Source organism: Entelurus aequoreus, linkage group LG04, assembly GCF_033978785.1.
Source record: "Entelurus aequoreus isolate RoL-2023_Sb linkage group LG04, RoL_Eaeq_v1.1, whole genome shotgun sequence".
Classification (NCBI taxonomy): Eukaryota; Metazoa; Chordata; class Actinopteri; order Syngnathiformes; family Syngnathidae; genus Entelurus; species Entelurus aequoreus.
In genome coordinates this window covers 24,651,283-24,674,147 of record NC_084734.1, presented here as the reverse complement: position 1 = coordinate 24,674,147, position 22,865 = coordinate 24,651,283, and the positions used below count along the sequence as shown (strand labels likewise).

At 43.2% G+C, this 22,865-nt stretch overlaps 1 protein-coding gene across 3 annotated transcripts in view; it reads right to left on the bottom strand.

Moving 5' to 3' along the window:
• cfap206 (cilia and flagella associated protein 206) overlaps positions 1 to 22,865 on the bottom strand; it is a 57,203-nt gene that overhangs the window by 15,406 nt on the left and 18,932 nt on the right. For 2 of the 3 annotated variants that reach the window (XM_062044417.1, XM_062044416.1), the window contains 5 exons: positions 13,250 to 13,417; positions 12,580 to 12,788; positions 10,625 to 10,744; positions 5,633 to 5,831; positions 5,405 to 5,545 (listed from right to left, as the gene is read on the bottom strand). In XM_062044417.1, the coding sequence (XP_061900401.1) occupies positions 5,405 to 5,545; positions 5,633 to 5,831; positions 10,625 to 10,744; positions 12,580 to 12,788; positions 13,250 to 13,417 (837 nt within the window). The remainder of the gene's footprint in view (positions 1 to 5,404; positions 5,546 to 5,632; positions 5,832 to 10,624; positions 10,745 to 12,579; positions 12,789 to 13,249; positions 13,418 to 22,865) is intronic. The other variant, XM_062044418.1, reaches the window with a different exon arrangement.

The window sequence follows — 22,865 nt, the reverse complement described above, 5'->3', positions numbered from 1 at the left end:
CAGGCAACGAACATCCAGACAGGAAGTGACGATTATTTATAATATGAATACAAGCAATTAAATACTCTGTTGCCTTACTGGGCTATTTAGGAGAATAAGAGAGGACCAATGTAAACAAGGAGTACAGCTGCCGATATACAGTACAGGCCAAAAGTTTGGACACAAGTGTTACTAAAACGGCTTTCTTTCATCTCCGTAATATTGCTAAAATTCGTCCCATTTTGTCCACAAGCGATGCTGAGATCATTATCCATGCGTTCGTTACATCTCGTCTCGATTACTGTAACGTTTTATTTTCGGGCCTCCCTATGTCTAGCATTAAAAGATTACAGATGGTACAAAATGCGGCTGCTAGACTTTTGACAAAAACAAGAAAGTTTAATCATATTACGCCTATACTGGCTCACTTGCACTGGCTTCCTGTGCACCTAAGATGCGACTTTAAGGTTTTACTACTTACGTATAAAATACTACACGATCAAGCTCCTGCCTATCTTGACGATTGTATTGTACCATATTTCCCGGCAAGAAATCTGCGTTCAAAGAACTCCGGCTTATTAGTGATTCCTAGAGCCCAAAAAAAGTCTGCGGGCTATAGAGCGTTTTCTATTCGGGCTCCAATACTATGGAATGCCCTCCCGGTAAAAGTTAGAGATGCTACCTCAGTAGAAGCATTTAAGTCTCATCTTAAAACTCATTTGTATACTCTAGCCTTTAAATAGACTCCCTTTTTAGACCAGTTGATCTGCCGTTTCTTTTCTTTTCTTTTCTACTCTGCTCCGGGGTGGACCGCTAGCCTGTCCATCAGATGGGGACATCTCTACGCTGCTGACCCGTCTCCACTCGGGATGGTTCCTGCTGGCCCCACTATGGACTGGACTTTCGCTGATGTGTTGGACTTTCACAATATTATGTCAGACCCACTCGACATCCATTGCTTTCGGTCTCCCCTAGAGGGGGGGGGGGGGGGGTTACCCACATATGCGGTCCTCTCCAAGGTTTCTCATAGTCATTCACATTGACGTCCCACTGGGGTGAGTTTTCCTTGCCCGTTTGTGGGCTCTGTACCGAGGATGTCGTTGTGGCTTGTACAGCCCTTTGAGACACTTGTGATTTAGGGCTATATAAATAAACATTGATTGATTGATTGATTGATTCTCATTCACAACACAACTGATAGTCCCAACTCCATTGATAAAGCACTAATCAACCCTGATAAGGTACACCTGTGATGTGAAAACCATATCAGGTGACTACCTCTTAAAGTTCATCGAGAGAATGCCAAGAGTGTGCAAAGCAGTAATCAGAGCAAAGGGTGGCTATTTTGAAGAAACTAGAATATAAAACATGTTTTCAGTTATTTCACCTTTTTTGTTAAGTACAAAACTCCACGTGTTCATTCATAGTTTTGATGCCTTCAGTGACAGTCTACAATGTAGATAGTCATGAAAATAAAGAAAACACATTGAATGAGGAGAAGGTGTGTCCAAACTTTAGGCCTGTACTGTACATCAAAGGTGCTACCTCTCCCAGAGCCTCTAACCCCCCAGTACAGACAACAGCCAAAACAGTACAGTTCGTATTCTGTCACGTGACTTTTGAAGGGACGTAAACTAAGTGGTGGCCTGTGGGTCACCAAACCAATATGACTACTGTGCAGCAAACAGAGAGCGAACTATCTGACGAAACAAACAAAGGCAGATAGATACGAGCAAAAAAAATCTAACTATGCAATGGAATCCATCCCTATAATTTATTTTAAAAAGATGTGTCCAGTGTCAGTCGCATTCCCAGACATTTCGAACTATCGCCAGACGTCATTCTGCACAACAAAACCGATGAAAACTTGGCAAAGCACAGAGGCCTACAACTTATTTGTGTGTGGTTGGTTCAATGAAACTATAAAAACTCTCCCGGATAAATCATGGTTAGTTTTTGCTGGGGTAAGGTTGCATTTCATGATTTAACTTTGCATCTACAGCAATGTTCGTTGCCTTGTTGTAGTTGCACGCGCTCTTACGAGTATGCATGTTTTTCCCCGTCTTTACCAAAATATAACTAGAGATCTCAATGTTGTGTATGTGATGAAAGCTTCATTTATAGATTGCTGCCTTTGGTAAAAATCTAAACTCTTTTAAGTTTTTCTCACATTTACTTTGTGGAGCATCACAATACCCCCGACAGGTGAGACCAGGCCGTGGGCCAGCCATCACAGTGAAAGCATGCACCAGGCGGTCAAACTACGCCACCCTCTAGGTGTGGTCATTGAAGGCAAGTACATCCCTAATTTTATCCTCAATCAGGCTGATGTGTGGCCACCTGCCCCAAGGCAGCTGTGTCAGGTTGGCAATCACTGTTTGATTTAAATAGCACCTCAGTGTTTGACTCATTGTGTGGCTGGCTCCCTGCAGGGAAAGGTCTACTCCCATCGGGCGGTAAGTGTGTTGCTCCACTGAATTATAGTTTATAGATTAGTCTGCTAAAGGTGTAATATGTTCGATTCATTTAATGCTGTGATTTATTGAACTTTGTGTTGATCAGATATTTCTCTGCTCTGTGTTCCAGGCAATTTAGGGGACCTGTTTAAGGCATAAAAAATGCAATAATTTGTTTTGTTTCAATGGAAGCCCCAATTGGGAGAACTTTAATTGAACCTGCATTCAGAAAAGTGACTTAATAAACCAACGCTGCTGCGTTTGAACATTAACAGAACTGTCTCTGGGAGGTTGGTTTGTGAACGCACATCACAACTTTTTTTTTTATTTAGACTCGCCGAGTTGGTTCTTTACGAAACACTTGTAGCAAAAAATTTTAATGAAACTCAGAAAAACTATAAAATACAAATAATATTAAGATAATACATCAGAGGTGCCCATTACGTCGATCGCAAGCTACCGGTCGATCGCGGAGGGTGCGTCAGTCGATCGCCAGCCAGGCATTAAAAAAATAGACCTAAAGATTAGCGATCATCAATCTTCACCAAGACATCACTTTTGTCACTTGATTGACATTCAAGGCACCCGAGGGTCTTGTGAGATGACGCTGGCTGCTACGAGATCAGTATTAAGAAAAAATTACCTACAGTAAGGCAAGAAACACTTTGTATTTCAACAGACTCTCGCGCCGTACCTGCCGTCAAAACTCTAAAGATCGACTGCACAGTTCCTATCTTATATCCTTTCTATCACAATAAAAGTGCTGCTTCATCCTGCCTGTGCTAACAAAATAAGAGTCTCAGAAAGCTGACGTGCACAAGCTAGCAAGCTACGGAGTTTGCCGCCAATGTATTTCTTGTAAAGTGTATAAAAACGAGAATGGAAGCTGGACAAATAGGATGCCAAAAAACAACCATTTTCATGTGGTATTGGACAGATAATGCGTACATTATCAGCACTACTGTCTGATTCCAATCAATGCAAGTCATCAGAATCGGTAATACACCAACTTATATTCTTGTCTTCATGAAAAAAAGGAATCTATATGTGTTAAACATGCTTGTATTATCATTAAACACCTCTAACTTAACAAAAATGTCTCTTTAATAAATAAACAAATATAAATTATATATTTAAATGAGGTAGATCCCCTCGACTTGGTCAATTGAAAAGTAGCTCGCCAGCAGTAAAAGTGTGGGCACCCCTGTAATACTGTCACACAGCGGTGAGGGAAGTCCTGTTTTGGGGTTGTCTGGCAAACTTCCTGTTTTATGTTGAAAATCTAATCCTCCTCTTGTTTCAGGCCACTTGCTCTTCCTCCTGTATCACTGGTCTGATGTCTTTCCTGATTGCCTGATTGTGCCTACCTGTGTCACCCTCCCTCATGTGTATATAGTCCTCGTCTTCTCCTGTCTTGTTGGCAGAGTATATTGTCTCGTCGTACCTCCAGCCGTCTTCCACAGTCTTCTCCCAAGTTGTTAAGTATTGCCTCGCCTTATTCCTTGATTTCTTTGTACCCTCTGAAGAAGAGTATTTTGACTTGCTGAAGTTTTTTGGTCAGTTTTTTGAGCTAATTTCATAGTGCTTTGCCTTCCTTTTTTCCTCCTTGGAGCGCTTTAGTTTGTAGTTTTCTTAGCTCTTTATAGCGTACTTTCTGTTTATAGCTTCTTGTCTCCTCCTCCGCATGAGCGATTTTCCTTTTGTGTAGCTTGTCAGATTGTTGTTTTTTCGTTATTAGATCAGTCTAGAATTTTGCTTTGCCTTTTTCCTCCCTATAGAGTGATTTTCCGTTTATTGTTTCATGCCCTGTGCTACGTTTCTTTTGTTACTTTAGTGTATCAAGTGTAGAGTTTGAAGTCATTTTGTTTAAATCATTCTGTCTAAAGAGAGTTCTAATAAACTGCTGAAATAAAGCCTGTGTCAATCGTCCCCCATCTGCACCAGAGTCCTCATTCTCACCAAGGGATAACAAATGCATAAATAGGAAATAGTAATTGTTAAAACTATATCAAACAAACTTTTAACAAAGTGATCATTGCAAACTTGTGTGTTCTTCAACTCCACTCCTTCGAACTGGAGTGCATGACACTTGTCGTCTTTCGTAAAATATTGCACTCATTTGCTCTTTTTGATGCCCTCTCGAGCAACTCTGATGAAACTTTTATCCTCTTCATGATTTGAACGGTTCCAACAGCCTAAAACACCGCAAGAATAGGGCATTTTTCTTCGAGAATAGCAGAATGCCACCAGAACGCAATGACAACGCTGGCCCACCACTTCGAGCCGCGCATAGTTAATGAGCCGGACGTGACTTCAGGTGAATACAGCTATAGAAGAACAAAGAAGAAACACATGTTCTCTGATGTTTTGTTCATAATACAGGCTGTGCAATATCTTCAAAATAAAGAACTGAATCCTCTTGTGAAGGCCAGCCTGCAATCAGCCACTGATAGCACCATCATTCAGTGAATACCATCTCACTGTAATTTACAGGGCAATGAAGAAGCTGATCAGCTAGCAAAATAGGGAGGAAAACAGCCTCAAAAGGATTAAAACATTACCCATGAAGAAGCAAAGATCATTAAGAACAGACAGATGAAACAATGGCTACAGGAACATCCAAACTACAACAAGCAGAATACTCTCAACCACCTCTTCAGACCAGACCAAGTAACCATCTTTAGACTAAGGACTGGACACTGAAGGCTAAGACACCAGACTCTGCAATGTGCCCCTGCAGTACTACCCTAATGGCGGTAGAACATCTTCAGAATTGAACAATACACTAAAACCACCAATCAACAACTTGACCTGCCGAGACACTGATGAGAGACAAATTATTTGGACCCCTGGAATGCCTTTAGGGTACAGCAGCCTTTGTCAGACCCTCTAGAGTTCCTGTCAAGCAAATGACAAGGAAGAATACATACAATACACAAACATTACTTACCCAAAAAAGACACTATTACCTGGAAGAAGAATTCCATTTTTCTGCGCAAGTGTGTAGCCACAGTATCCATTATACTGTAATGGTAGTCCAGTGAGGCTGTCAGTAGTTTCAAACAGGAACCACTGATTTTGCTTCATCTGTACTTGATCGATGCGCTCACCTGCATGAAATAACAGTTGATTGCTCATAATTTTAAGTTCTCGCTGTAATCGTCAGCATATTTGTCATTGATCAATTCTAAACGTACATGATGACTCGTTTATTCTTTGTCCGTCTGTTTTTACTTCTAATCCCTCCAACAAGCTGTCTAAAGAATTTTTGGAAAAAATCTTGACCTCAGAGGTAAGGAAGGACTGCAGTCTGAGTACAATGTTGCTGAAGATGTTCAGCAGCTCTGCCTCGTCCTGAAGTTCTGACCACAACTTTGATAGGGCCTTGAACAATGGCTGAAACAGTGCATGAAGAAAAGAAAATCAATAATCAGGAGAACATGGCATTGTTGAGTCATTGCTCAAAGCAAAAAAATAAACCAGGATGGTTTGTGAACTTTGTGAAAATGTTCTTATAAAAACTAGGGATGGTCCTATCCCAAACTCAGGATCCAAGTTAGACTGATACTGGGCAAGTTTTCTGAAAACAAAATCCCTCCAATTGTATCCACAATCCCACACTATCACATAAATGCTCAATTCAGGCCGTAAACAGAGATGTGACGCATTGTAGCACAGTAGCAAGCTACCACAGTTGCTAAAGCATGAGCCAATTAGTTTAGCGCCGTTGTAATCTCAGCTGTGTGGAGCTACTTTTCGTGCAAAGACAAGAAAAGTAATTTGTGCGATGCTATTGTTTCAAGGGGCGGCAGCAGCATTAGACATTTTAATGCCAAAAAATGGTATCAAACATTTGGAGGAAATACAGCAATGTACAGAGACATCCTGGATAAAACCAACACTTCCCATTTGATGGAGCTTGTAAGGTGCTGCAAAGCGGAATGGGCAAAGAGGAATGGGCGAAACTGCACAAAGATAGGTGTGCCAAGCTCCTATTGCATCATTATTGCATGATAATTGCACTGTATTCAAAAAGACTTGAGGCTGTAAGTGCTGCCAAAGGTGCATGAACAAAAGTATAAAGCAAACGCTGTGAATACTTATGTACATGTGATTTTTGTTTTGTTTTTATTTGGAATAAGTTTGCAAAAAAAAATATAAAATCAACTTTTCACATTGTCGTTATGGGATATTGTCTGTATAATTTTGAAGACAAAAATGAAGTCATCCCATTTTGGAATAGGGCTGTAAGGCAGCTGGGATAGGCTCCAGCCCCGCCGCAACCCTGAGAGGGAAAAGTGAATACTGTGAATTATTTCCGGATTACAACAGCTTTGTTCCAATTATGTTCCATTATATATTTTCAAGTAGATATGCTATTATTTGTATGTTATAATTGGGGAAGTTAGTAAATGCAAGTTGTTTTAGTATATCATGGTACACTGGGATTGTCAGTAATTTCTAATTCGTTTTAAGATTTTAACTTTTGCATTGAGTTTCATTTTATTTAATTTTATTTTTAAGGTTGGTGCTGAGTCCTGTAAATAATCAAAAATGCTATTGACATCTGCAGTATGAGCGTTTAAAGTTTGAAAGGTTGAATTAATATGCAGCAGAAATAACTTAAGTCATGCTGTGGGCAATTTCATTTCTTCCTTCTTTCTTGCTTCAGTTTGAATATAATACTTGTTCATGCATATATTGCAATCCATACCATAAATACAACAAAAAAGAAGGAAGGAAGGTTTTGCATTAGTTTGAGCAGACATACAAGGTTGCAGTATCCGCGCTTTGGACATGAAAAAGTGGTAACACTAATTCCTAATTCCTGGGCTGTATGACATCACATCCGCTTTGCCTCGATGCAGCGTAATGCACATGGCGGTCAAACAAGCTTGAGCCGAGCAATAAATCATGTGAAAGACCCGTTAGTCAGTAAAGAGTTTCAGCTGAAAATGCCACTTTGCCGGGCTGTTCCAGGCTTTCACATCGAGAGATAGGAAAGTGCTTTCACAGAGTCCCAAAAGAAGTGGTTCCTAGAGGGAATAAAGTCAGAGAAATTATGATAGTGCGTCAAGGGGAAATCTGGTGCTTTCATCTTGTGGAGTACAGTCAGACTCGTGTCTGCAGTGATCACTTGGGAAAAAGTTTGTTTGAACATTTAATTTGATTGAGAAACACTGTGTGACGCAGTCAGGTTTATTTTTTACTATATAGTTAGCGTTTGAGAGCAGAACTAAGAGTAAACTAAGGACAAGAGATCACATTTGTTTATTTGTGTTCTGTTATGTTAATACAAAAATCTTTGATTGTGGAAATAAACTAACATTATGTTAAGTCCTAGTACTATTGTACAATAGGTATTACCCGTACTAATACACTAACGCGGTACTCATTAATTAAAAACTGTACTGCTCCACCAAAATGTAGTAAGCTAAGCTACAAGTTACTCTCAATTAAATGTAGCTGAGCTACAGGGGAAGCTATCCCCAGAGAATAGTAGCAAGCGAAACTACTAGCTATATGACAAAAGTAGCTTGCTACATCAAAGATTTTACGGCATTTATATCTATGGATATAAATGTATAATATCAATATTAGAGTAACTGAAAGTGTACAAATTCTATTAGCGCCTTGCATGGCAGCTCCCGCCATCAGTGTGTGAATGTGTGTGTGAATGGGTGAATGTGGAAATACTGTCAAAGCGCTTTGAGTACCTTGAAGGTAGAAAAGCGCTATACAAATATAACCCATTTATCATTATTTATTTATTAACTATCAGTCTTTTAGATGGGGACACCCTACAACTACCTCTAGGGGTCCCCGCATCTCACTTTATGTATTTATTTTTCTTTGGCCCACCCATAAAATATTATTCATTGTCTCTACCTACAGTAAAATAAAATAAAAACTGCATCTATTTATATCTTGACAAAAAAAACAATGGCTTGTGTGTTGTTTGGGAACAGTTGATAATGGTTGTTTTACTGCACAACTGCAGTAAAACTTTTCATGAACCCAACTCACCTTAATGCGTGTTTCTAAATTTGTGATGGACGTCTTAGATGAAGAATGCAGTTATGATTTTGGTTTACAGAGTTTTCTTTAAACACATACATAAAGTACAGGCCAACAGTTTGGACACACCTTCTCATTCAATGCATTTTCTTTATTTTCATGACTATTTACATTGTAGATTGTCACTGAAGGCATCAAAACTATGTGGAGTTATGTACTTAACAAAAAAGGTGAAATAACCGAAAAAAATTAAGTTTTATATTCTAGTTTCTTCAAAATAGCCACCCTTTGCTCTGATTACTGCTTTGCACACTCTTGGCATTCTCTCAATGAGCTTCAAGAGATAGTCACCTGAAATGGTTTTCCAACAGTCTTGAACTTCTTGAAGCTCATCGAGAGAATGCAAATGGTGTGCAAAGCAGTAATCACAGCAAAGAGTGGCTATTTTGAAGAAACTCGAATATAAAACATGTTTTCAGTTATTTCACCTTTTTTTGTTAAGTACATAACTCCACATGTGTTCATTCATTGTTTTGATGCCTTCATGACAATCTACAATGTAAATAGTCATGAAAATAAAGAAAACACATTGAATGAGAAGGTGTGTCCAAACTTTAGGCCTGTACTGTATGTCTAAATTTGGCTTAAGACACGCATTATTGTGGGTTTCCTGCACGTCATCTTCAACACCTAAGGTAAAATCTAATCTGCGGGAGAGAATTCCTCTGTCATTTTCAAGTATGTTGCCTTTTTTTTTAGGCGTCAGACTGAAGCGTCCCTCTGTCTCTGACTCCCTTGTCCTCATGTGACATGAGTGCGTGACTGTTATGATTTTGCTTACTAGTTTTGATGGTCCACCTTATCTTGCCTCTGATTGGCCAGTTTGTAATGTTTCACACTAACCTTAGCCAACAACATCATGGATTTTCTCCATATGTGTAGATGTTCTCATTCATCCGGGTCATTTGATTTTCTGGGACGGCGTGGCGAAGTTGGTAGAGTGGCCGTGCCAGCAATCGGAAGGTTGCTGGCTACTGGGGTTCAATCCCCACCTTCTACTATCCTAGTCACGTCCGTTGTGTCCTTGGGCAAGACACTTCACCCTTGCTCCTGATGGCTGCTGGTTAGCACCTTGCATGGCAGCTCCCGCCATCAGTGTGTGAATGTGTGTGTGAATGGGTGAATGTGGAAATACTGTCAAAGCGCTTTGAGTACCTTGAAGGTAGAAAAGCGCTATACAAGTAGAACCCATTTCTCCATATTGTAGCGGCTGGCTACGGGGTGTTAGCCAATGGCTTTGGCTGGGGGGCGGGACTTCCGGGGAAGTTAGGGAAGTGACGTTGTTGACAGGAAGTGAGTTGTTCGAGTTTTGCCGGGAAAGAGAATAGACGTAGACGCACATAGGAGCTGTTGTGTGGTTAAATGGCAACGTGTACAATAAAGACACGACAAACTAAGAAGTCTCTGAGCCTACATTCATGGGATTATTACAATATTTTTTATGGCCTGGATTCGCAGTCCATTTTCTCTTTGTAGCGTGTAGCTTTGATGTAAGCTACCTTGCTACATGGGTCTAAAAGTAGCTAAGCTAAAGGAAAAGCTACTTGTTAAAAAGTAGCAAAGCTACTGCCAAGCTACTGGAAAATTTAGTTAAGCTACGTAGCTGAGCTACATATAGCTTGCTACTACCCAACACTGCCGAACACAAATAAGTCCAACATTGGACTTATTACCTCCCCATATGTGTCTCTAATCTTTTGTACTTTAAATATTTGTGAGTGAAGAAGGAAGTGCGGTCGAGCAGTAACGTGAACAGTTGACTTTGGTGATGTTGATTGGTTTAAATCTTTAGAAAAAAATGTTTTCTAAGAGTGTATAAATCCACTACATCCCATTTCAATATCTATATTTGTTCATGATAGCTTGTATGTTTGACTATAAACCTTTCAAAATACACCCAAATCTGCACTTATGCATGTATATAAACAGTAGCCTAATGGGACTCTCGCCCTCCACCTGAAACCCAGAAGTGCCTCTCGGTCACATGATTGCAACCCAAAAATAAATACATTCAGCAAATCAAACATTTGTTATAAAATGTATTACACAAATAACATTTTAAAATGGTAGCACTATTTTAATCACAAAATAGCAAACAAAAATATACTTACAAAAACCTTGGTTGTGGGCACAGCAGTCTTCGGCTGCACAGAGTTTTTTAGAAGGTTTATCTGCGAGCATATATCCTTCTGCAGTATTTCAATTCTGTTTGCACTTAAGCCTGCATCAGCCTGGTGGTGAAATAAAACAGAGGTGACATGATTATTTGTTGCTTAGAGATCAGTGAAAAATTTACAGTGTTTCCCCAAGCATTATTTTAGAAAGAAAAAAGGGGATTTCATTTAATTTCTATTATTTATACAGTGCCCGATCACAACATAAGTCATTTAAGGACACCAGGTTTATACATTGTTATCTTAAGAAATATATTAAACTAATTTAATTCACCTTTTTATACGACCGCATTTTATTTCTGTCTCTACATGTTTACAAGTTTTCATCTGCTCTCTCTTGTGTGTAGATGAGCAATTACATTGAAATACATTTATTATTTTGACTTTGAAGACTAATTTAATGTTGTGCTTCTAAGGCCCAAATTGACAATGTGCCAATGGGCTGTGGGCCAAACAGCGTTTTTATAGTAAGTGTACAGCAGCACCATGAGTGAGGAGTTTAGCTCCATACCGCAATTTATAAAGTAGTGGAGTACTTTATTTTCAGTAGATGGCTTTGAGGACATGCTATCAATAAAGTATGAGCTTGAAAATGGTAAGTATGATTATGTGGCAGATTTTAGAGGCCACCCTTTGTTTTGGCCCAGTCTTGTGGAAAGTACTTGAAAGCAATACTTGAATAAAAGTACAAATATCAGTAGACAAAATTGAAGTCACCTTGAGAAAAGTCTCAAAGTACCTGATATAAAACTAACTTCAGTATTAGAAGTAAAGTAATTTCAACACAGAAAGAAGTTAGAATGTTGACACGTATTCTAGATGGCCGCTTCTTGCAGGAGCTTTGCGCTCTTGTGTTTCCCCCTTTGTGGACCAGGCCCCTTTAAAAATGGTCTCTGTGGTGATTTTTTTTGTAAACTTTTGGATCTGCCTTGGGTAGTCATGGCAATGTCTGCACTGGAGACTAGCTGCTGGCTCTTGGCCTCACCTGAGTCTGTGTGGAGAGACCGGAGAAGATGCGGAGGAAGTGCAGTGAAGTGAACTATATTTACTGTATATAGCGCTTTTTCTCTAGAGACTCAGCGCTTTACATTGTGAAACCCCATTATCTACATCTTTAATTTACATTGCAACCAGTGTGGGTGGCACTGAGAGCAAGGTGGGTAAAGTGTCTTGCCCAAGGACACAACGGCAGTGACTAGTATGACGGAAGCTGGAATCGAACCTGGACCCCTCAAGTTGCTGGCATGGCCGCTCAACCATCTGAGGAAGAGACGGAGCTGCAGAGCTAGCGTAGCGCATCGGGATGGACAAGCTTCACGGAGCTTTGGCTGAACAAGCATGTATCGGACACTTCGGTCTCTCTAGACGGATTCTCCACCATCCGCGCAGACCGGACATTGACTGGATGTTGGCTGTGAGCTAGTGGGCAGCCTAGAAAAAAGTAGGCTCCCTTGGGTGATTTATTGAGTCTGTTCCTGTCTCTAGTCTGCCACCCCAGCAGACGATGGCGAGAAACCCCACATAAGCCACCACGGTGTATGTGGCAGTTGAAATTGTGTTTTTATGTTGTTTGCCTATGCATGGTGCCATTCTATGTGCGCAACTTGTATTATCTATTGCTCTTTTTTTGTTGTGTTTTACTTTTGTAGCTGTATGGTTTGAGAGTACTGATGACTTCCTCAGTCATCTTGTTTAAGACATTCAAATAAGATTCATGCATAGATATACTGCACAAGTAAGACAAATATCAGTGAAACTGAAATCAAGTCATTTGAAGCCCCATGTAGCATACTACAGCTAAGGCATGAAACAAGAAAAAAACAAGCAGCTTAACAAAATGTTGACCGCGCTACATCAGGAACAGCAACAGCAGTAACAAAACATGAACTCACCAGTAGTATTTGAAGGAAAAGTTCATGCTGCCTGACATTGTACAGCATCTGTGTGAGCTGAACCAAAGACACGTCACAATCTCCAGGCAGACTGTCTGTATACTTTTCTAACAGTGCTGTGTATTTCCAAGCCAAATCCTGGGAGACCATCAGCTCCTTCTTGATTGCTTCTTTGGTGACGGACAGTGCTTCACAAAGAACTGCAGGCACTGTAGAGCAAGTAACAAAGTTTCAGAATGACTTGAGTTTATTACACACAGTACAGCGTTTCCCCTACCATTATATTTGGAGGGCTGGAACTAATACAGCAGTCACTTTTATTGCAAATGTTAATCCGAAATTGGAGGACAAGATATTCGCCAAGGTTGGCGATACATATACAGTAGGTACACACAGGATGTACACACAGAAAATGCAAAATGATTCTAGTTGAACGATGACATAATTGAGCAACTTTTGGGGCAGCTACTACTTTCCCTTCCGTGCTTTGAATGGCTATGTGATTGAAACAGTTTCCAAAAATGGGAACTGATCTTAAACAAATACAATGTAAATGGTTATTGGGTTAATACAAAAGTTTGTGTCATTGGCATGTTAGTGTGGTAAATAATGCTTGTGGACTGGCAAGACATACAGTAATTGTAAAAGTATTAAGTTCACTGTTTTGTACTTAGTTCAGAGAAGTTCATCTCCTGTTCATCCTTCTTGCTGGCTTTGTTGAAGAGTCGAATTCCTGTGACAGTCATGGTGAGTTCAGAGAGCTGCTGCTCCTTTTCGCTCTTTAAGAGCATCGAGAAGGCTCCCAATTCAGTGGGTGGAAAGATGCTCTGTAAGGCAACTAATGCAAGCAATAAGTGAAGGGACATCCAGAGATGTGATATCATGCAAGCATGCTCATATATTTTATCTTGTATACTGGATTAATATATATATATTTTTTTTTCTTTAAATTGTTTATGGTAATGACAACCGGCCCATATAATTGAATTGTACATTATTTAATGCATACTAAGTCATGTATTTAATTGCATTTGATATCTTCTCTAATTCACAGTCTAAATAGTACACACTCAAGTATGCAGTGGCTACTCTCTTAACACAAGTACAGTCTCCAATAACAGATAAAAGATATAAAAATGCTAAATTTGACGAATAAAAAACATTACTGAGAGGATTCGAAAATTCTCCAGATCAACTCAAAACTAATGAAAGTTGAAAAATGCCCTGACAGCGGTTTATATTTCAAGATCGCAGTTTCACTCGTTTTGCCTTCAGTCAAAAAAGGATTCAGCCTCAGACAGAGATCATCCAATCATCATACAGAACTCAGCATCCATGCCAGCCGAAGCCAAACCCACTTCTCATACACTTCCAGAGACGCTGGGTGGGACAAAGCCAAGCTTTAAAGGCCTACTGAAACCCACTACTACCGACCACGCAGTCTGATAGTTTATATATCAATGATGAAATCTTAACATTGCAACACATGCCAATACGGTTAACTTATAAAGTGCAATTTTAAATTTCCTGCGAAACTTCCGGTTGAAAACGTCTATGTATGATGACATATGCGCGTGACGTCAATGGTTGAAACAGAAGTATTCGGACACCATTGTATCCAATACAAAAAGCTCTGTTTTCATCGAAAAATTCCACAGTATTCTGGACATCTGTGTTGGTGAATCTTTTGCAATTTGTTTAATGAACAATGAAGACTGCAAAGAAGAAAGCTGTAGGTGGGATCGGTGTATTAGCGGCTGGCTGCAACAACACAACCAGGAAGACTTTGACTTGGATAGCAGACGCGCTATCCGACGCTAGCCGCCGACCGCATCGGTGATCGGGTGAAGTCCTTCGTCGCTCCGTCGATCGCTGGAACGCAGGTGAGCACGGGTGTTGATGAGCAGATGAGGGCTGGCTGGCGTAGGTGAATAGCTAATGTTTTTAGCATAGCTCTGTGAGGTCCCGTAGCTAAGTTAGCTTCAATGGCGTCGTTAGCAACAGCATTGTTAAGCTTCGCCAGGCTGGAACGCATTAACCGTGTAGTTACAGGTCCATGGTTTAATAGTATTGTTGATTTTCTGTCTATCCTTCCAGTCAGGGGTTTATTTCTTTTGTTTCTATCTGCAGTTAAGCCCGATGCTATCACGTTAGCTCCGTAGCTAAAGTGCTTCGCCGATGTATTGCCGTGGAGATAAAAGTCACTGTGAATGTCCATTTTGCGTTCTCGACTCTCATTTTCAAGAGGATATAGTATCCGAGGTGGTTTAAAATACAAATCCGTGATCCACAACAGAAAAAGGAGAGAGTGTGGAATCCAATGAGCCTTTGTACCTAAGTTACGGTCAGAGCGAAAAAAGATACGTCCTGCACTGCACTCTAGTCCTTCACTCTCACGTTCCTCATCCACGAACCTTTCATCCTCGCTCAAATTAATGGGGTAATCGTCGCTTTCTCGGTCTGAATCGCTCTTGCTGCTGGTGTAAACAATGGGGAAATGTGAGGAGCCTTTCAACCTGCTACGTCACACTACTTCCGGGACAGGCAAGGCTTTTTTTATCAGCGACCAAAAGTTGCAAACTTTATCGTCGATGTTCTCTACTAAATCCTTTCAGCAAAAATATGGCAATATCGCGAAATGATCAAGTATGACACAGAATGGATCTGCTATCCCCGTTTAAATAAAAAAAAATCATTCCAGTAGGCCTTTAATCCAATGATTGTCTAGTTTCGCTGCACTTGAACAACCCACTCTATGCTCCCCCATTGAAGTCTAAGGATGTTCAGCATCAACACTGTTTAATGCACTGTGACGCTGCGAGAATGAATGAAGTGAAGTGAAGTGAAGTGAATTATATTTATATAGCGCTTTTCTCTAGTGACTCAAAGCGCTTTACATAGTGAAAACCCAATATCTAAGTTACATTTAAACCAGTGTGGGTGGCACTGGGAGCAGGTGGGTAAAGTGTCTTGCCCAAGGACACAACGGCAGTGACTAGGATGGCGGAAGTGGGGATCGAACCTGCAACCCTCAGGTTGATGGCACGGCCACTCTACCAACCGAGCTATACCGCCCCGAATGAGAGGAAAGTCGTGTCAGGTGTCGTGAAAGTAGCCGATTCTAAACAAAAGTTACCAGTAAACGCATTCTAGTGCACATTTGGTTAATAAATGTAAACACAAAAGTACTATTTTTTTTACATTTTTGGGGGGAAGCTTAGCTTCCTTTGCAGTCTCAGAGCAAAGGATTTTTGAAAGAATATAAACACAGTAAATCCCCCCAAAAAGTTAAATAAAGGTTATAATTGTATCTGTATTTGATTGGGAGAAATACATATTTGATCCTAATGCAAACTTGACGTAGTACTTGGTTGGAGAAACACTTTTTGATAAGCACGGAGGTCAAACGATTTTTGTAGTGTTCACCAGTGTTGCAAATATGTCAAAAGGGATTGGCAACACTAAATTGGCCCTAGTGAATGAATGTGAGTGTACCGAATCTCTTCTGCAGTTCTTTTGACAGTACGAATCACTAGAATCAGTGACTGACAACGCCACACGGTGGCCAGTTCAGTAAGTGTACCGAATCTCTTCTGCAGTTCTTTTGACAGTACGAATCACTAGAATCAGTGACTGACAACGCCACACGGTGGCCAGTTCAGTACGTGTACCGAATCTCTTCTGCAGTTCTTTTGACAGTACGAATCACTAGAATCAGTGACTGACAACGCCACACTGTGGCCGCAGTTCAGTACGTGTACCGAATCACTTCTGCAGCAGCAGTACAGTTTAATTGCAAATCAGCATTATTATAATGATGATGATAGCTACTAAACAACATCAACAACAACAGTTGCAGTAGAATGGATAATAATAATAATAATAATAATAATAATAATAATAATAATAATAATAATAATAATAATATGAATCAGAATTGACCACAAGGAGAAATTTATTTTTGTTACAATAACTGTGTAAATAATAGCCTATGTATGTGTACATACATTAGTTATTATTTTTATTTAAAATCTTCTCAAAACAGCCTGCCCTACACGTTACCCTCCGCCCCTCCCCCTCGCGTCGCTGCTGCTCAGCCTGCACGGATTTTCTTTAACTTTATGTGTTGAGATAATGGGGACGTGTGTTTGTTTTCATGTGGCTTGAGTCAACATTAGCCGTTAGCTTGGAGAATGAATGGAGAACGGATGCCAATGGCATGAAACATATCCCCGCGACGGGGGGAGAATCACTCGCGGCATTGGGGCAAGCAGAGCAGAGAGGGAGAGCGTTGACGTTCACTGAGTGATTCATGTCGTTAATCCGCGGTGAACGAATCGTTCGCTCAGTCCCTCCCCCCGCCCTCTCATTGGCTGCGTCGTTCGCCGACGTCGAGGGTTCAGTGAGTCACAGAATGCGCCAGTTCCACTCATACCGGCATGGTCGCGGCGGAGCTCAACTGAACTGAGAAAGGAACGAATCAGTTCATGAAGTGATTCGGTTCAGTATGTTCACTCAAAAGATTCGTTCTTTCAAACGAATCGTTCGCGAACGACACAACAATAAGAGAGACTGCAATACTGCCCCAGCTGCTCCGATTCTCCGGCTGATTTCCTTCTCCATCTTTCCCTCACTCGTGAACAAGACCCCGAGATACTTAAACTCCTCCACCTGGGACAGAGTCTCGTCCCCTACCTGGACTGTACAAACCATCGGTTTCCTGCTGAGAACCATGGCCTCAGATTTGGAGATGCTGATCCTCATTCCAGCCGCTGAACACTCGGCTGCGAACCGATCCATTGAGAGCTGAAGGTCACGAACCAAAGGTGCCATCAGGACCACATCATCTGCAAACAGCAGTGAGCAACCTTTAGCCCCCCGAGACGTATAACCTCTCCGCCATGTCCACGACTCCGCCTAGAAATCCTGTCCATGAAAATCACAAACAGGATAGGTGACAGAGCGCAAGCCTGGCGGAGACCAACCCCCACTGGAAACGGATCCGACTTACATCAAAGCACCCGGACACAACTCTCGCTTTGGTTGTACAGAGATTGGATGGCCCTCAGCAAGGTTCCCCTCACTCTGTACTCCCTCAGCACCTCCCACAAGCTCTCCCGGGGGACGCGGTCATACGCCTTCTCCAAATCCACAAAGCACATGTAGACTGGATAGGCATACTCCCAGGCCTTTTCCAGGATTCCCGCAAGAGTAAAGAGTTGGTCAGTTGTTCCACGACCAGGACGGAATCCACATTGCTCCTCTTGAATCTGAGGTTCGACTATCGGCCGGACCCTCCTTTCCAGTACCTTGACGTAAACTTTCCCAGGGAGGCTGAGTAGTGTGATACCCCTGTAGTTAGCACACACCCTCTGGTCCCCCAGTCTGCCACTCTCTCTGCACTGTCCCAGACTTCCACGCAATGTTGAAAAGGCGTATCAACCAAGACAGCCCATCAACACCCAGAGCCTTCAGCATTTCTGGACGGATCTCGTCAACCCCCGGAGCTTTGCCAATGTGGAGTTGTCTAACTACCTCAGTGACTTCACTCCGAGAGATCGATGTCGATCCCCCATCATCCTCAGGCCCTGCTCCTATCAGGGAGGGTGTGTCTGATGTATTTGGGTTCAGGAGTTCCACAAAGTGCTCTTTCCAACGCCCTACGACTTCCTCACTTGAAGTCAGCAAAGTCCCATCCTTGCCGTACACAGCTTGGATGGTTCCCTGCTTCCCCCTCCTGAGGTGCCGTATGGTCTTCCAGAACAGCTTTGGTGCCGCCCGATAGTCCTTCTCCATGGATTCCCCGAACTGCTCCCACACCCTCTGCTTAGCCTCGTCCACAGCCACGGCCGCTGCCCTTCGGGCCCGTCGGTACCTTGCAACTGCCTCCGGAGTCCCCTGTGATAACATACCCCAGTAAGTCTCCTTCTTCAGTCGGACGGCTTCCCTGACCACCACTGTCCACCAGGGTGTTTGAGGGTTACCGCCCCTTGAAGCACCTAAGACCTTCTGGCCACAGCTCGCAGCTGCAGCTTTAGCAATAGAGGCTTTGAACATCGCCCATTTCTGTTCAATGTCCCCAACCTCCACAGGGATGGCAGAGAAGTCCCGCCGGAGGTGGGAGTTGAAGTCCTTCCGGACAGAGGACTCCTCCAAACGTTCCCAGTTCACCCGCACTACACGCTTGGGTTTGCCAGGTCTGTCCAGAGGTTCCCCCGCCATCTAACCCAACTCACCACCAGATGGTGATCAGTTGACAGTTCAGCCCCTCTCTTCACCCGAGTGTCCAAAACATACGGCCTCAGATCAGCTGATACGATTACAAAATCGATCATTGATCTTTGGCCTAGGGTGCTCTGGTACCAGGTAGACCTATGAGCATCCTTATGCTTGAACATGGTGTTTGTTATCGCAAGTCCGTGACTAGCACAGAAGTCCAATAACAATCCACCACTCAGGTTCAGATCAGAGAGACCGTTCCTCCCAATCACGCCAGTCCAAGTATCACTGTCATTGCCCACGTGCGCGTTGAAGTCCCCCAGCAAGACTATGGAATCCTCTGCCGGCGCCCCATACAGGACCCCATGCAAAGTATCCAAGAAGGCCGAATACTCTGAACTCTTGTTTGGTGCGTACGCACAAACAACAGTCAGAGTTTTCCCCCCTCCAACCGTAAGGCAAAGGGAGGCGACCCTCTTGTCCACCGGGGTGAACTCCAACGTACAGGCACTCAGCCGGGGACTCGTGAGTATCCCCACACCCGCCTGTGCCCTCACACCCTGAGCAACTCCAGAAGTGAACAAGGTCCATCCCTTGTCCAGGAGTGTGGTTTCAGAGCCCTTGCTCCACTTCTCGCACCAGCTCAGGCTCCTTCCCCACCAGCGTAGAGACGTTCCACGTCCCGAAAGTCAGCCTCTGCTGCCCCGAATTGGTCCTCCACTTTCACTGCCATCCACTTGGCAGCGCACCCGACCCCACTGGTTCCGACCGCGGGTGGTGGGCCCACATGGCGGAGAAGATGGTGTGTCCACGTAGCTTCTTCGGGCTGTGCCCGGCCGGGCTCCGTGGCTAGCCCGGCCACCAGGCGCTCGCTGACGAGCCCTACCTCCGGGCCTGGCTCCGGAGGAGGGCCCTGGGCTTCCTCCGGGCCGGGTAACGCATCCTCTTCTAGTTTGGTTCATGGGGGGTATCGTACCCCTGATGGGGGGGGGGGGGGGGGGGTATTCGGGTGCTACACCTTGCCCAACGGTGACCCGGAACTATGTAAGGCAGGGGCGTTCAACTCCCTGAGGCTTAATACAAGCCCACATACCACGCTCCCAATGTACGTCAGAAAATACACGATCAAAAGAAAAAAAGAGAAAAACAAGAAAAACATATTACCCTAATTTTGCCAAAACCCTCATTAGCTTTGGATCAACAATTACAGAGAGATTGTGACTTGTGTGAAATATGTCAATTTTGGTGGCTGCCTTCAAATAATTGTTAGTAATCACTGCACAACAACTGTGCTTTTACTATTGCTTTTTTTAAGAATATTTTCCATACTATAGGTACTGTTGTGGTGAGTCTGCATGGCTTCCTGTTCTTATAATCACCATCTTAACTTGAAAATTTAACTAATGCTACTTTTTACTGCATTGTATAAATAATAATAATAATAATAATAATAATAATAATAATTATAAGCACACCTGTGAAGTAAAAACCATTTCAGGCGACTACCTCTTGAAGCTCATCGAGAGAATGCCAAGAGTGTGCAAAGCAGTAATCAGAGCAAAGGGTGGCTATTTTGAAGAAACTACAATACAAAACATGTTTTCAGTTATTTCACCTTTTTTTGTTAAGTACACAACTCCACATGTGTTCATTCATAGTTTTGATGCCTTCATCATCCTTGGTGACTTCAATGCGAGAGTGGGTGCTGACCATGACTCATGGCCTTCCTGTCTTGGACACCTCGGAGTTGGCAAGGTCAATGACAATGGGCAACGGCTACTGGAGTTCTGTTTCTACCATAACCTTTGCGTGACCGACTCCTACTTTCAGATGAAACCACAGCACAAAGTGACATGGCGCCATCCCCGCTCAAAGCATTGGCATCAGCTAGACATGATCCTGATCCGACAAGCCAGCCTCAAGTTTGTGCTCGTTACTCGTAGTTACCACAGCGCAGACTGTGACACCGACCATTCACTTGTCTGTTGCAAGATCAGGCTACAACCAAAAATGTTTCACAACTCCAAACAGAAAGGCAAGCCCCGCATTGATTCCACCAGCATGCATCTTCCAGAGAAAGTAGAAGAGTTTGCCAAGTCTCTCAACAAAATCCTATCTGAAGAACACCAGCCCTACTCCGCCTCCGAGAAATGGGGCCACCTCAGGGAGGCCATTCAGAAAACAGCCCTTGCGACTTTTGGGAGGAAGATCTTCAAAAACAACGACTGGTTTGTTGCCAAGTTCAGCGAGATGACTGCCGTCATTGAAGCAAAGCGTGCTGCCCTCGCTGAATACAAACGCTCCCCAAATGAGAAGTCCCTGCAAGCACTGAGAACTACAAGAACCAAAGTGCAACAGACTGCAAGACATTGTGCCAATGAATACTGGCAACAACTCAGTGTATCCATCCAGTCTGCAGCTACCTCAGGTAACATCAGGGGGATGTACGAGGGCATCAAGACTGCACTGGGCCCAACACAGAGCAAAATAGCCACCCTAAAGACCACCAGTGGGGAAGTTATCACTGACAAGGGCAAGCAGATGGACAGATGGGTAGAGCACTATTCAGAACTCTATTCCAGAGAGAACACAGCCCTTGATGCCATTGAACAGCTGCCCATCATTGAGGAATTAGATGCTGAACCAACACTTGCTGAACTTCACAAAGCGATCGACAGCTTAGCAACTAGCAAAGCACCTGGTACTGATGGCATCCCCCCAGACCTCATCAAGCGCTGTAAAGACACCCTCCTGCAGCCTTTGCATGATGTCCTCTGCCAGTGCTGGAAAGAGGGAGCCGTGCCGCAAGACATGAGAGATGCCAAGATTGTCACCCTTTACAAAAATAAGGGCGACAGGAGACTGTAACAATTACAGGTGCATCTCCCTCCTGAATATCGTAGGGAAACTATGCCCGTGTCGTGCTTGTCCGCCTTCAGAAACTTGCTGAACGCGTTTACCCGGAATCTCAATGCGGCTTTCGCGCCAAGCGCTCTACAGTGGACATAATATTCTCCCTACGCCAACTTCAGGAGAAATGCGGGGAACAACAGAAGCCCCTGTACATATCCTTCATTGACCTGACCAAGGCTTTCGACCTGGTTAGCAGAGAAGGGCTCTTCAGCATCCTACCCAAGATTGGATGCCCTCCGAAGCTCCATAGTCTCATTAGATCTTTTCATGACGATATGAAGGCAACCATCCAGTATGAGGGTAGCATGTCCAACCCATTTGACATTAAGAGCGGAGTCAAGCAAGGTTGCGTCCTTGCTCCTACCCTTTTCTGCATCTTTGCCCTGCTCATCAAACATGCTTTTGGGACTGCAACAGAAGGGGTATATCTACGTACCAGATCTGATGGCCGACTTTTCAACCTAGCCCGTCTTAAAGCAAGGACCAAAGTCTGTGAGACAATCATCCAGGACATGCTCTTTGCTGATGATGCCGCCGTCATTTCGCACACTGAACAAGAACTCCAGTGCCTTATGGACAGATTCTCCCAGGCCTGCAAAGACTTCGGGCTCACCATCAGCCTAAAAAAGACCAATGTGCTGAGTCAGGAAGTGGACACTCCACCAGCCATCACAATCGATGAGTACCAACTCAAAGTTGTACACCAATTTACATACCTGGGATCCACCATCAGTGACAATCTGTCCCTCGATGGTGAGATCAACAAACGTATCGGCAAAGCTGCCACAAACCTAGGGCGCCTAAACGACCCGCGTCTGGGAGAACCGGAAGCTGACAACTCCTACCAAGATGGCAGTGTACAACGCCTGCATTGTCAGCACTCTTCTCTACGGCAGCGAAACATGGACAACATACTCCAAACAGGAGCGCAAACTGAACACCTTCCACATGCGCTGCCTTCGCCGCATCCTCGGCATCCATTGGAGTGACAAGGTGACGAATGCCCAGGTCCTCGAACGCGCTGGTCTTCCCACCATGTTCACGCTGCTCAGACAACGCAGGCTGCGTTGGCTCGGCCACGTGTGCCGTATGGAGGATGGACATATCCCAAAGGACATCCTGTATGGCGATCTTGCCTCTGGCAAGAGATCTGT